This window comes from Aptenodytes patagonicus, chromosome 10 (assembly GCF_965638725.1).
Source record: "Aptenodytes patagonicus chromosome 10, bAptPat1.pri.cur, whole genome shotgun sequence".
Classification (NCBI taxonomy): domain Eukaryota; kingdom Metazoa; phylum Chordata; class Aves; order Sphenisciformes; family Spheniscidae; genus Aptenodytes; species Aptenodytes patagonicus.
In genome coordinates this window covers 10,737,535-10,751,202 of record NC_134958.1, presented here as the reverse complement: position 1 = coordinate 10,751,202, position 13,668 = coordinate 10,737,535, and the positions used below count along the sequence as shown (strand labels likewise).

The following is a 13,668-nucleotide window of genomic DNA, read 5'->3' as shown; positions in this document are numbered from 1 at the left end:
AAGTGTACATCATTATAGGTATTTTCCTCTCTCGGGTATCTACTCTTTCTTGATACTAAGGAGGCTGCTGAATAACAATTCCACAGACGCCAAAACAAACTGTTTCTGTTATGTTCAAGCTTCTTTTCAGCTTCTGCTGAATATTGTACCTTGTTGCTAGAAGTGCTTGTTGTAAACTCAATTTTCTGTGCTTTATTTTCAAATTACTTGCTTTTCAATTGAGAACACTTTTTAGTGTTCTACAGTATTCCTAAACTTCAGTGTCTCTGCATTTAAGTTTAGATTCTGCAGTGGTCAAAGTTATTGGAAAGTCCTCTTTTGGCTTTGGTGGTCTTCACATCAGGTCTCCAGGTGTAACCAACACATTTAAAGGCAATCTCTCATCTAGGAATTAAGACGACAGAATGCTTACAAATTTGACCTCAAACTCTTAGAACTGACAATGCGTTTTTGTTTGGTCTATTTGTGGTGTTCTTGGAGCTGAGTAAATTTAAAATAGATCTTGTGTATAAGTCAAGTCCCCCTGTTCTGGATGGTGTTTACAAAGCTAGGACACGAACTCTGCTGAATGTCTTGTTAGGCATGATGCATAAATGCAGATGGCATAGATTCTTGTTGTAAGTACACTCCATTCTTTGCACGTTCAATAGAGCAAAGGCTTGCAGTCCTGGAGGAGTTACAGACACACAGCCAGTCCTTACTACCACTGAGGCTAGTGCCAGCCGCTGCCTGTTTTTTTTAGAAAAACATTACAGAAAGCTTTCTGACTCTGAGAAGAGGAAAAGAATCAACAAAAGCTAAACTGCCTTTGAAAAGAAAGCACCAGTAGTGCCAGTGTACATGAGGGTGAAAACCCCTTTATTTTCAGAGACTTCTATGGAACATTAGAAACTAACTCACAGTTGACATTTAGAACACAATTTCTTCATCCAAGAATTAAGTTTTTTAAAATGCTTTCTTGGTTTGGATTGGAAAGCTCAGTGAGTTGGTAGTGGGAAGCCATTCATTTCAAAGCTGCCGGCTTCCATCCAGCTCTGTTCAGAAGAGTAGCTGGAAGCTGCTGCCATCAAATGGTTGTGCCGTATATGAACTGAGTTTTGGAGTTCTTAGTCCAGCCTCTCATGAATAGGAATGTAAACTCCTTTGTCCTTTCCATGTTGTCCATTCCCCAGGAAAACAAACTGTAGTTGTCAAAAGTTGTCCTGGACAGTGAGAACCCACAGGCCAGTTACTGCTCTGCACGTGCATTGGAGTTGGATGATTGATTTAGTGCTTCTAAACCAGTCCTGTGAATAAACAAGACTTCCATTCCTTGCTCAGGGAGAGTCTGAAGTAGTTTTCGAGAGCTTTCTGATGATGCATTAAAAGAAAATCTGCTTCAGAAAAAATAATAACAAGTAGCTCCCACATACTCTAAAATGATTGCCAAGGTCACTGCTTACCCTTAAGCACTCAAATGTAGTAGGATGAAATACAAAGCTCTACAGAGACAAAGGCTGTTGGTATACTGTGGTATCGTAGGCACTACTGGAAAGGCTAATTAGCTAAAACTGATACCTAAGAAACAGTGAAAACTAAGAGGTGATGTGATGCTAACTCTTGTCATGTCCTGTCCTTTTGTATTGCAGGTGAAAGCCACATTCTGCGTTTTGTTTCCAACACTACGCTCAAGAATCGGATTAAATTAACATGGGAACGGTATCGCCCTCCAGATTATAGAGATCTCATTAGCTTCACTGTTTACTACAAAGAAGCGTAAGTAGATGTCGTCAGAGACTAATTGGGACATTCCAAGGGATAGTAGACAATTCTATTCTGACTGTTGGTTTTCTAGTGAGAAAAAGTTAGTCAGCAAAGTCCTTTGGGTAGTTCCTATTTCATGCAGTTTACGTACCTCATCCAGTTTACATATTTCATCCTCAAGTCCCACTTTTGTTCAAATTCTTTTCTTGGTGGAGCACAAGGTCCCTTTCAAAAGAGGATTGTTTTGATTGAAGCCTACAAATGGATTCCAAATCCATCAGGAAGTTTCAAATTTGAAAAAAAATTAGATGGATGGCTTGGCTGTTCTCAGGGGTCTAATTTAGAGCTCTCCATAAGTCATGTCATTATGTTTACCAAGATCTTTTCCTTCTCTAGTCATAGTACTGACTAGAGAGCATCACAGGTCAGGAGTTTGCCCTATCACCTTGCTGACTTGTCTACTCAGGGTTTGGGGTTATTTAGGTTATCTAGCTTTGGTAGTTTTCTGCATTAGTATCTCTTGATAATGAAGGAGTGGGGCAGTTACCGGAGAGATCCGAATTTCTTGGGAGGTGTCTCTGCCTTTGCACATCCTTGTAGTGTCTCAGATTTAAAATAGTCAAAATACAAATGAGCACACTAATAACTCTCCAAGCAGTTTGGAGGTGTGAAAGGGAGGTTCAGAATGCTGGTAATGACATACGGAGCAAGACTGCGAGACACAGAAGCACAAATTGTTAATGTCCAGCATCGCTTGAAAAAGAGTATCATTGTGACGGTGTACTATGATGCAATACACTTAGTGCTGATGAGCCTATAGTAATTAATAACAAGAACAGTACTTTATATGCTCTTGTGCCAGTGTTGCAACTTATGAAAAGTAGAACTATATGACTATATAAGTGTGTTTGCATTGGGTGGAAATAAAAGGGGAAAAAAAGCCTGTTGGACTGGTCAAGGCCAGTCATGGAAGTTTGGGTTCTTTATGGTAAAAAGCTCAGCCACTATCAATAACTGTTTTGAGTTGCTTCTGTTTCATGTATGCTTAGCTAAAGTCTAAATATGTCTGAAGCATTTCACTGTCTGTTTTGGATAAAAAGAAATTTAGTGTTTTCTTGGAGAACTTTGCCTTATTGCTAGTGACTGAAGGTAAGACCTGCAGCTAAAGCTGAACTCTGAATTTTGTAGTGCTTGGAAATAAATACAAATTTTATTCTGTTTTATTCTGCTATGGAAAACAAGTAAGCTTTATTTGTTTCATTGAGCAACACTGAAGTGAGGCACTCTCATAAATACATGACAATTTTTAGGAGAAAATATTTTGTACTGTTTTTTTCTTTCAATGTTTCAGACCATTCAAAAATGTGACGGAGTATGATGGGCAAGATGCGTGTGGCTCCAATAGCTGGAACATGGTCGATGTTGACCTGCCACCAAACAAAGAGAACAATCCTGGAATTCTACTGCAGGGATTGAAACCTTGGACTCAATATGCCATTTATGTCAAGGCTGTTACTCTCACAATGATGGAAAACCATCATATTCATGGAGCAAAAAGTGAAATTGTATATATACGAACCAATGCTGCAGGTGAGATCTTGGGCTCTTGGGTAAGAGGTTGATAATGCTGCAGGTATGCTTATTATATTATTATGCAAATTTTGTTGTTAATACAGAAATTGAATTTATGTGCAGATGTTGTGCATAATGCTAGAAAGTTTCAGTAATTATGAAAGCAGCGTTAAGATTTGAATTAAAACTCACGTTCGCACATTGATTTCATTGGGAACTATGGGAGTTTTTTGGAGTTAGGATTTCAGACTTTGTTCGATTGGTGAAGGTAAATTTAAGTACAACTGTGGATTGGGACTGCACGTGGTTGCAGTTGAACCCTTAATAACCATTGTTAGTGGGGCATAAGTACGAAATCTTTTCTTTGAAATAGGATGGTGGGTGTTTTTGCAGTACAGAAATGGATTGGGATTCACTGTGAAAGCTTGCGTCGAAATACGTTGTAGAATGCTCTAGATTTAAATACCTTCCTTTTCTTTTTTTCCCCTCCAGTGCCATCCATTCCCTTGGATGTTATTTCAGCATCCAACTCCTCATCCCAGCTGATTGTGAAATGGAATCCTCCCTCTCTTCCCAATGGCAACCTCTCATACTACATTGTACGATGGCAGCAGCAACCTCAGGACAGTTACCTTTACAGACACAATTACTGCTCCAAAGGTAGGAAAACGAAACATGGTTGTGTTGAAATGCCTGTGACTCTCACCTGCCAGTGCACTTTATTTACAAGAGCTAAAGTCTGTCCCCTGCTTCACAACTCTTTTGTGAATAACAGCAAGTAGAAGGGAATGGGTAGACATGGATTGTTGCTTATTCATAATATGGAGAGAAAAGAAGCAAGCCACCTCTGTTCTTTTCTTTGAAGATAAAGTCCCAATTCGAAGGTACGCTGATGGGACCATTGATACAGAAGAAGCTACTGAACCCACCAAACCAGAGGGCTGTGGGGGAGAAAAAGGACCTTGTTGTGCTTGTCCCAAGACAGAGGCAGAAAAGCAAGCTGAGAAGGAGGAAGCAGAGTATCGGAAAGTCTTTGAGAACTTCCTTCACAACTCCATCTTTGTCCCCAGGTAATGGATTTTGGACACTTTCTCTTTGCAAGTGGGGCTAATAATTTATTTTTTAGCATTTCCTAGAGCTCAGGCTTCCTGGACATGAAAGTATCTGTAGATAACACCTGAAACACATAAACATTGCCTTTCCTTTTATGTAAGACAATCCGCAGCCTTACTTTGCAGTTTCTTTTACTCACTAATTTTTGTCTCTCTTTCTCAATTTTATCTAATAGTGAGGGTTATTACCTATATTGTTCAAGGGCTTTAGTGATGGTTTCTTTTCAGAGTCAAGAGTCACTTGAGGAGCTCTTTGTCTATAAGGGTTTCAGAGATGAGCAACACGTGGCAGACAGGGTTTCAGTTGTGATCTTTCTCTAAATAGCCATTTAAGTGCTTGTGTTCCTAATCTGAAGATTTATTTGCCTTTGAAATTGAGGGCATAGTCACCTCGCAGAATTGAAACTGGTCTTCCTTTCTCACTGCACAAATTGCAAAGGGCATATTGGTTTCCTGGGTCTGTGCTGCAGAGAAATATTAAATATGCCCATTCTTCCATGATAAACACTACCGCTTACGCATTAAGTGGAATAGTAATGATTTTATGCTGCAATGTAGAGTAGATACTACTGAATTAATTGGTGATTTTGATCCTTGAGTTTCCAATTCATCCTTCATGTAAGCTGTTCGTTCTTTGGATAATTGGATCCTAGGGCCTAGCACACAGTGTATAGCTGTTATGTTACAGTCTCTAAGTAATCAGATTTCAATTGTGCATGTTCTCATTGTCTCTGTTGGCAGGTGACGTTAATGGTGAAGTCCTGCGCTTGAGAACTCTAAAGTGTGGCTTTGCTCATTAAAACTGGTTTATTTCACTCTCCACTGTGATTTTTGGACCTTTATTCAAGGATGTGTGGATTGACTTGTTTGGGGTTGGGACTGTGATGTGTGCAGAGCTGCTTAGCTTTGTACAAAAAACGAGGAACTAAATACTGCCTCTCTTTGGAAGTGCTAAATGTTGTATCTGAGCTGTGCGTGAGTCACGTTTAGCATTTGTGGTTGAACTTGTGCAGTGTGTCCCTACTGACGACGAGAACCAGCAGCAAAGGTGAGGTAGAGAGAAGTAACAGCCACCATGACTGGCCAGGATGTAATTCCTAAGCAATGTGAAACCTTGTAAATGTGATCTGATTTTGGACTTGATGAAATAGCACAGCAAGGGGTTTTGAGAGGCATGTGTCAGGTCTAAACTACTTGAAAGTCTATTACAAAGGGGTTTTTTTATTTCACCAAAGCTTTGTCATTTAATGTGCGTTTTTTATCTTCTCCCAAATATTCTTGCATTCCCCCTCCCAAAGGAAACTCATAGAACCTTGAACTCAGACAGTAACAAATAAACTGACCAATTCAGAAAGAATTTCCTGAAAGCTTGACCGTTTCCCTTTTTTCTTAACTTACTGTCATAAGGGTGTGTTTTGTAACAGCAAGGGCAGATAAGGTACAACGCTCAGAAATAGCTGCATAACTAAGCAACTTTAGAGATTGTATGTCAGGGAAATTAAAGATTATGAGCTAGTGAGACATCTCCATAGGACAAATCTAAGCAGCTCATTACTTGCTGATGTCTTTTTTTTTTTTTTTTTTTCCCCCCAAGAGAGAAGTTAGTTAACGTTTTAATGCAAGCCTCAATAGTAGTATTTGTTTCCAGTGTTCTACCTGTCTCCAGGATACTATGAAAGAGATGCAGCATGTAATACAGCGTGAAAATATTTGACTGGGTGGTTTTAAGGTTGTTTAAAAAGCCTGTTGATCTAATCTTGTGTGCAACGTCTGGATGACCCCATGTATACTACTGCAGTGGTGAGGTAGATTTCAAACATTAGGACTATGGTCAGTCTTGAAGAGACACTCAAAACCACAGGAGAATGAGTTATTCTTCAAGTTTTTTGGTTCTCTAATGAGCAGGATGAGACGGGCTCTGTCTGTAGTAGAAGGTATCTGAGAAGTAACGTTAAAATTGCCATAAAGTATGAGACAGTTTAGCTTTTATGTTAAATGACCCACATTTTTTTTTCTTCTTTTAATTTCAATTTGATTTAATTTTTATAGTGTTATTTTCTATTTTTTTCTCTTGCATTTCTCTTCCTTCCTCTCCTTTAACAGAATAGATGAATTTTCATGTTTTTATCTTTAGACTTTTCCTTATTTCCGTGGATGCTTGTTTTTTTGTCTTTATCTGTGCCTTTCATGAAAGCAGGAAGCTGCTTGACAGAAAAGCAGTGGTGTCAAATCTCTTGATGTTTTAATCATGTTTGCCTTGTGGTTATCCTGCAGGTCGTCTTCTCTTCCTGGTACGACTGTAGTTTTCACCAACAAGTTTTGTGTTGCTTTCTCTTTATCTTTTTCCCCAAAGGCAAATAGGACTGTGCTTTTTCTTTTTTTTTTTTTTTTTAACCCCAGTTACCACCAAACAGTTGAAACTTCATGCATCCCATAAAAGCAGTGACAGACAAAGTCGTCATGCCTTTTGGGTTCTTGCACTGGCACATGCTTTTGTGGCTGATTGAAAATGCACTTCTTATTTTCACTGCTTTTATCACAAAATCTGTGCAAATGTTCATCAGTTCAGTGCTGGGCATCCCGTGTGCTTTTAGTGGTTCAAAAGTTTGTCCTTCCCACTGAATTAAAGCAGTACATGAATATTCATCCTAAGCAAGGTGTAGATAGCATTAGTAACTTCCATAAATACCAGTGCAGAGGAGGCGCAAGTGCTTACATCTCCTATGAAATTCCTCCATACCCCACTGACAAGTTATGACATTCACTTGTATGTAGGTTAAAACAATTTCTTCGTATAGGAAGTTTTTTCCTTGTCTTCGTTTATTTCTGTGCTGTGGTTTACATGGCATCTGAAAGTGTCAAGAAGACTACTTGAGACATAGTGAAAGGATTTTGGAAAATTTTGTAGTGAACTCCTAAAAAAAAATTTCATCCAACCTCTGCCAGAAGATTTCAAAACCAAGTCAGCCTGTTTTTGGCTCTCCCTGCAGCATGTTGTTTTGTGGCTGAATGTACTAAGATGGTATATTTGACAGCGAATTAACTTCTCCCATTGAGTCATCTTTCTTCCTGTTATGTGTTTGAGGGAGGCCTCATTCGCCTGATTTGTAACTCACTCTCTGATAGAAATGTGTTAGACTTCACCTTTGTCCTTGATAACTGTTGCACTGCCCAGGTGCTAAATGGGCACTGGCTAAGTGATTTCAGGTGGGACAGGATTCAAGCCAAAACTATTTTTGTAGTGTGACTCTTCTTACATTCTTCTTTAACTCCCCTGGTGCATTGCTTTCCAGGTGTGAGCAGTCCTGCAAACTTCGGAGACTAGGAGAGCAGGAGCTGGAAAAGGCAGCTTGCCCTGTGTAGTTAGTCCTCCTGTGCAAAACAGCCTTGGATCTGACACAAGACCAAGTGACGAGTGTAATGTGTAGCAATCGTGTTGGTTGCTAATACCATCCAAATGTTTATAAGAGTATTTTCATATTGACGCTTGTACTGATAGTCAGGCCTGTCCGCTACAACAGTTTCTTAGACTTGAGGATTTACAGCAACGCTGCTACTTTCTCAAGTTTTTAACTCTGCATAAATTTCATACAGATGCCTGTAAGGCAAAGCAAAGTTGCTCTGCGAACTCTTTGCTACGCACAATATTAGCGCTGTGTTTTCTCATATAGGAAAGTTGTTCCTTTGCAGAGCTTTTGTTTGGGTGATAGAAGTAGAGATACACAAATTACCACACATTAGTTGTGGTTAACATTCATGGTCTTCAGCTACCTTCCAAGGTTTCTTTTCTCAGTGCAATACATTCAAAGTTCTGTAATTTCATTGCAACTGAAAAGAAAGTTAAGCCTACTGGGAGTTAGCTTTGCTAATCCAGCAAACTTCAAAACACTTTTTTCCCTAACCTTTTCAACCTTTAACATCTGATTTTTATTTTAATTGTCAACATTACTGTCATTAAGTACAAATCTAGGATGCTTATTGAATAACAGTGAAGCCATTTTTGCTTTAGTTTCTTGTGTGAGGCCAGAATTTTGCACATTTATCTTGGGGCGCAGTGTGAGCTTCAGAGTTTTGATTGGTTTCTGACCAAAAGAGAGAGTAATAGGATGTGCTGACATGCTGCAGGTTCAGATTAAGAGAAAGCTTTCTTGTTTTGCAGTTTCCTTTATTTAGCTTTTTAAATAGCAGAATTACCTATTTTACTGGGGTTTTTTTGCACAGAGCTGGAGGAAAAGTGGTGTTTCTCTGAAGAGACCTTTTCTATACCTGTCTGTTTGCTCCACAGACCTGATCGGAAGCGGAGGGATGTGTTCCGAATCGCAAATGCCACTTTGGCCACTCGAAACAGGAATGCGACTGGGACAGATCACTTCACCAATGTTTCTGATGCAGAGGAGAGTGAGGTGGAATACCCGTTCTTTGAGACCAAAGTGGATGGCAAGGAGAGAACTGTGATCTCCCATCTCCAGCCTTTTACTCTTTACCGCATTGATATTCACAGCTGCAACCATGAAGCTGACACACTTGGTTGTAGTGCTTCCAACTTTGTCTTTGCAAGAACCATGCCTTCAGGTATGCTCTCACAAGTATAAAGCTTTGTTTTATTTTTTGGGGAGAGATCAATCTTGGGGAGGACAGGCCTTCCAAAAACAGTTAGAAAAATATTGGGGTATAATACAAAAATGCTATGCAAGAAAATAAATTGGAACTATATAAAACTTTGTTACAGTAGTTTAATGTCCTTGACTGGTCTCGTGTGTACTGAGTGATATGTATTGAGTCTATCCTGTGATCTGGTGAAAGGTAGAAGTGTGTGCATTGACTACTGAGATAATTATGAGAGAATCTGTTTCCCAGCGATATAGGTGATAACCACAGACATGGTGGGTTGAAAGGTTTTATTCTTCAGTTCCCTGTATGCTGAATAGACAGGGCAACGTTTCTCAGCTAATGTTTAGTTTTGCTGTGTTCGCTCTGAACTGTTTGCAGATGTTAGGGTTTTGCTGGTGGGAATGTTTGCCAAATGTTTCTTCTGTCACAGAATGACCATGCATTTGTCCAGCCTGGAAACAGGAGGAGTACTGTGTTGCTTTGTGCCCAATTGCCGGCATCTAGAGTACTTCAAATAGGAAGCATTGAATGCTGTACTCGTGTTTGGGACTTTTACAGATTGTACTTCTTCTGAGAAGAATAGAGATGATTTTAGTGTAAGCTCATATGCATCCAGCAAAGAGCTTCTGACTCCAGCAGATGTCTGGGAATATTTGATGCAGAATGGTAGCAATTTTGTTTTGTTTCTGGAAGGAAAGACTATCATAATCCAGATCGAGCTGTGTCAGTAAAAAACCAAAAAGTATTGCTTATTTCAAGGAAATAAGGAAATCTGTGAGATCAGGGAAAAGGAAATAAGTGTTCCCAGATTTTCAGCGCATGGCTCTGAAAATAAAAGGCTAACCAATTCTGTTTTCTTCTAAACCTAACAACTGTATTTTTTAAAAAGTGGTCTTTTTTTCTCTGACTGAAACTGTCTTCATATTCCTGTTACGTTTTGAATAAAACACACAAAATTATCAAGGATGAAATAGGGATAAAGCAATTCCTGAATTGCTGATGAGACTCCGTTTTAAACTGTGACAGATTCCCTAAGACGATGTTTTAGGAAAGGGATGTCAGTGGGGCAGATCTTATGTCTTTACAGCCATTTGCAGACAGGTTGCTGTTTACAGCCATTTGGTGGGAATAGCTGTGTCTACACCGTTTTGATGTAGTGGAAAGTTTGGAAGGAAGAACCAGATGCTGATAAACGGGTCTTCTGGCACACAGAGCATAGTGACTAACAGAGCCCATACCTGGTGAATCTGTATACACTGCACTGTTTTTCTGGCAACCAGCAGTTTAGACTCTGCTGATCTCTCCAACAGGCCCCTGGCCAATGCATTTTGTTCTCTGGATCTTTGAATAGCACTTACTGCAATGCTTCAATACCTAAAGAATAGTATGAACCTTTTATTTTCCTCAATTGTTGCATAAGTTCCTGTTTCAGTAATAGGTGTTCTTCTCACATCACTTGTAAATATTTTACAGAGGGAGCAGATAACATTCCAGGAACGGTAGCATGGGAAGCAAAAGAAGAAAATACCGTCTACCTGAAGTGGTTAGAGCCTGCAAATCCAAATGGGCTGATACTAATGTATGAAATCAAATATGGGCAGCATGGAGAGGTGAGGATTTGACATTTCTCTGTTAAGAGTTACTGCTTGTAACTCTTAATTTATACACAAAATGGGATCTTTCTTACCACGCTTCTGTGCAGTGCTGCAGACCAAAGATAGAAATTGTGATTTCAAACACCCAGCACCAACCAGCATGCCGTTCCTTTGTTTCATTTATTTTGATAATTTTTGAATTGCACGTATCTCCTTAAGGTGTTTGAAGAAAAACTGATCAGACGGGGCTTTTAGTTATAAAAATTAGCTTATCCTGCAGCCATATTGTTTTCTCAAGAATGAAGGAATGTGAAGATATTAACGTGAACTGTAAATTGCTTTTTTCTTTTAGGAGAAGCGGGAATGCGTTTCCAGACAGGAATACAAGAAGCTTGGAGGAGCTAAACTAACTCATCTGAACCCCGGAAACTATTCTGCTAGAGTTCAGGCCACTTCATTAGCTGGAAATGGGTCATGGACTGAGCCAGTCTCTTTCTATGTGCAACCCAAATGTGAGACGAATGTTTGTTGGTTGTGTCAAACTGGGGGATGATTGACTTTTTAATAATTCCTGATGTTTACGTATGTAACTGGGCGTATGAGCCTCTTGTCTATACTCTGAATACTCCTCTTATTTGCTGATGCTTCTTTGGGAACTCTTCTCTGTTCCATTCTTTTGGCAAGTGTTGACAACCAGGAGGTGTATCTGAGGTGTGGTCCTTTTCTTGCATGCATTGTACATACTCGAGAGGTGGTGGGTGTGTAGAACACACTACTGTGGTTTCCTGTGATGTACAACTATGTTGGGAATGTCGTGTTAGCCATAACAACATGGACTTGAATTGTACAAAACCTGTGGCATTAAGGCAAACCTGCTTTAAGTTGCAAAATAATACAAGAAACAAATAATTTGTTTAGCTTTTTGGCTGGCAGGTTTTTTAAATATCAAGATGCTTTTTCATATGACCTGTTCCGAGTGACATTTGATAAAGATAACATCCTGATGAAAGGGTGATGCTGGTCCTGACAATGGGAGTAATTTATATTTTGGAAGACGACCACCGTAGTGTCCACAGAGACCCTCTCAAGAACTTCTGTATTTAGTTGTAGAGCAGATACATCCACAGAAAACTGGAACTCCATCTTTCATTCCTTTTTGGTTTTCTAATTGCTGGGCTTTGAAGAACTTGAAGTAAAAAGCAGTGTGTCTATATTCTGAATATAAGTATAAACAATTGCAAGGTGAACAAAAGGTGGAAAAAAGGTGAATATGCAAGTGAACAATTACATATTGTTCACTGAGGAATGTAAGTCCTTAAGTATAACTTGTGAAAACAAACCCCAGACAGACACTGTTCTGTACAAAATTAATGCTTTTCACTGTCTGTTTTCTTGTTCCACTCATCTGCAGTTAGGGAGTGTTTCTGAGTACATTTTTCCACGTCAGACAAGAAAATGAGTACTTCAATTTCTTCCCTGTATGGAAATATACTGAGTGGGTTTTGAATGTTTCTTTGTTAATGGAGATTTTATAGAAACCCTGATACAATTGTTTTCTTGTTGGTTGCAGCAGCAAACTATGGAAACTTCCTGCACTTGATAATTGTGCTCCCTATTGCTTTCCTGCTCATCATTGGGGGTTTACTGATAATGCTGTACGTCTTTAACAAAAAGAGGTGAGTTGTATATGCTTGTGGTTAAAACTGCAGGAGGGGAATGTTTATTTTCAAATCTGCCCATGGAGCAAGTTAGAAATTAAAAAGGGAAATGGCATTCAGAGGACTCAAGAAGCTAGATTCTGTCTTGTTGGTGTGTAAAAGGAGGTGGTTTAGAGTTAGCAGCAAGCATCTGGCTGCTGCTTGAGATATGAAGAGGCTTTTCATTACAGTATCATGTTTGAGAGGTAAGAGGAAGGGTTGTCAGGAACTTATCCACTGGGACAATGATGGCAGACACTGAACCTATATAATCAGAAGCTTTTACTGAAATATGGGTCAATATAAATCATGAAAACTTAGTTCAGTTTAGGTTAATTTGATTTCTTGCAAATTCTAGAGGTTTTTTGAAGTCTTTATATCCACTTAAAAAATTACATCCTGAACAGTCCAGGGAACTGTTCTATTTATTTGTTTTTTTCAGTTTTGTTTTTTGTAACTAGTGATTTATGTTTTTTATTTAATTGAAATACATAATGAGAACTTAATGGAAGTCAGTGCAAATGTTCAGCCTTGCAACTTTCTAAATAGGGAGGTTTTTTATTACATTCATATAAATTATGCTCATTGAGTATCCCATTATTTCCAGCTCTAATTCATTTGTGTGCAGACAGTAGTACCAGTTCTCCTCAAGCACTCCAGAAAGGGCTTTTTTACCTAGTGAAGTACAGTACCTGCTTGGCCTTCCCTTGGGCTCTCCTAGGTGAAATGCCTGATAACTCATCCTTCTTTAAAATGTTGTTCTAGCCCACAAGAATGTTTTGTCTTTGATTTTCTGATGTCTGATTGATAATTTTATTTCTACAGCCTGCCTCCTGCAAGAGCTCTCACAGTGCTGAATAAATGTCTTATTCTGAAAATCACCCCAGTAAAATCTGGGGGGAGGGGCAGTGTGTGTGAGGTTTTTTTTTAAATAAAATAGTAGAAACACTTATAAAGTAGTTGAATGGAATTCCCCATTAAAAGCAGTCTTGTCCTTTGCTAGATCACTTCTTTCCCACAGTAGAGCAGGTGATGTTAAAGTATGTTCTCAGCCACAGGTCTCCTGGGTATATTGCCATACAGCTGCCTTTCTTAGAGGAAGTTTAGCCAGCAGCTAAAAGTACCTTGTGTTTATGCTTTTTTGGTGCCGATTTGGTATAAAGACCACTGCAGGTTTCCTGGGAAAGCTGTTCAGGGCTGTTTTCCCATTGATTATGTGAGGTAGAATAAGAACTTGGTTTGTCCCCTTTGTCCAAAAAGCTCTTCACGTACAGTAAATAATATTCTGTGGTTGAGCAAACGGTGGAAAAGCTGTAGAAGAGGTGGTCTGAAATTTAC

At 39.2% G+C, this 13,668-nt stretch overlaps 1 protein-coding gene across 2 annotated transcripts in view; it reads left to right on the top strand.

Annotated features, from left to right (window-relative positions):
• Positions 1-13,668, top strand: part of IGF1R (insulin like growth factor 1 receptor) — a 198,232-nt gene that overhangs the window by 158,305 nt on the left and 26,259 nt on the right. Inside the window, exons 7-14 of one of the 2 annotated variants that reach the window (XM_076347994.1) lie at positions 1,629-1,755; positions 3,095-3,333; positions 3,808-3,975; positions 4,181-4,385; positions 8,713-8,999; positions 10,512-10,648; positions 10,986-11,145; positions 12,207-12,309. In XM_076347994.1, the coding sequence (XP_076204109.1) occupies positions 1,629-1,755; positions 3,095-3,333; positions 3,808-3,975; positions 4,181-4,385; positions 8,713-8,999; positions 10,512-10,648; positions 10,986-11,145; positions 12,207-12,309 (1,426 nt within the window). Of the gene's footprint in view, positions 1-1,628; positions 1,756-3,094; positions 3,334-3,807; positions 3,976-4,180; positions 4,386-8,712; positions 9,000-10,511; positions 10,649-10,985; positions 11,146-12,203; positions 12,310-13,668 lie in introns of both variants that reach the window. The other variant, XM_076347993.1, reaches the window with a different exon arrangement.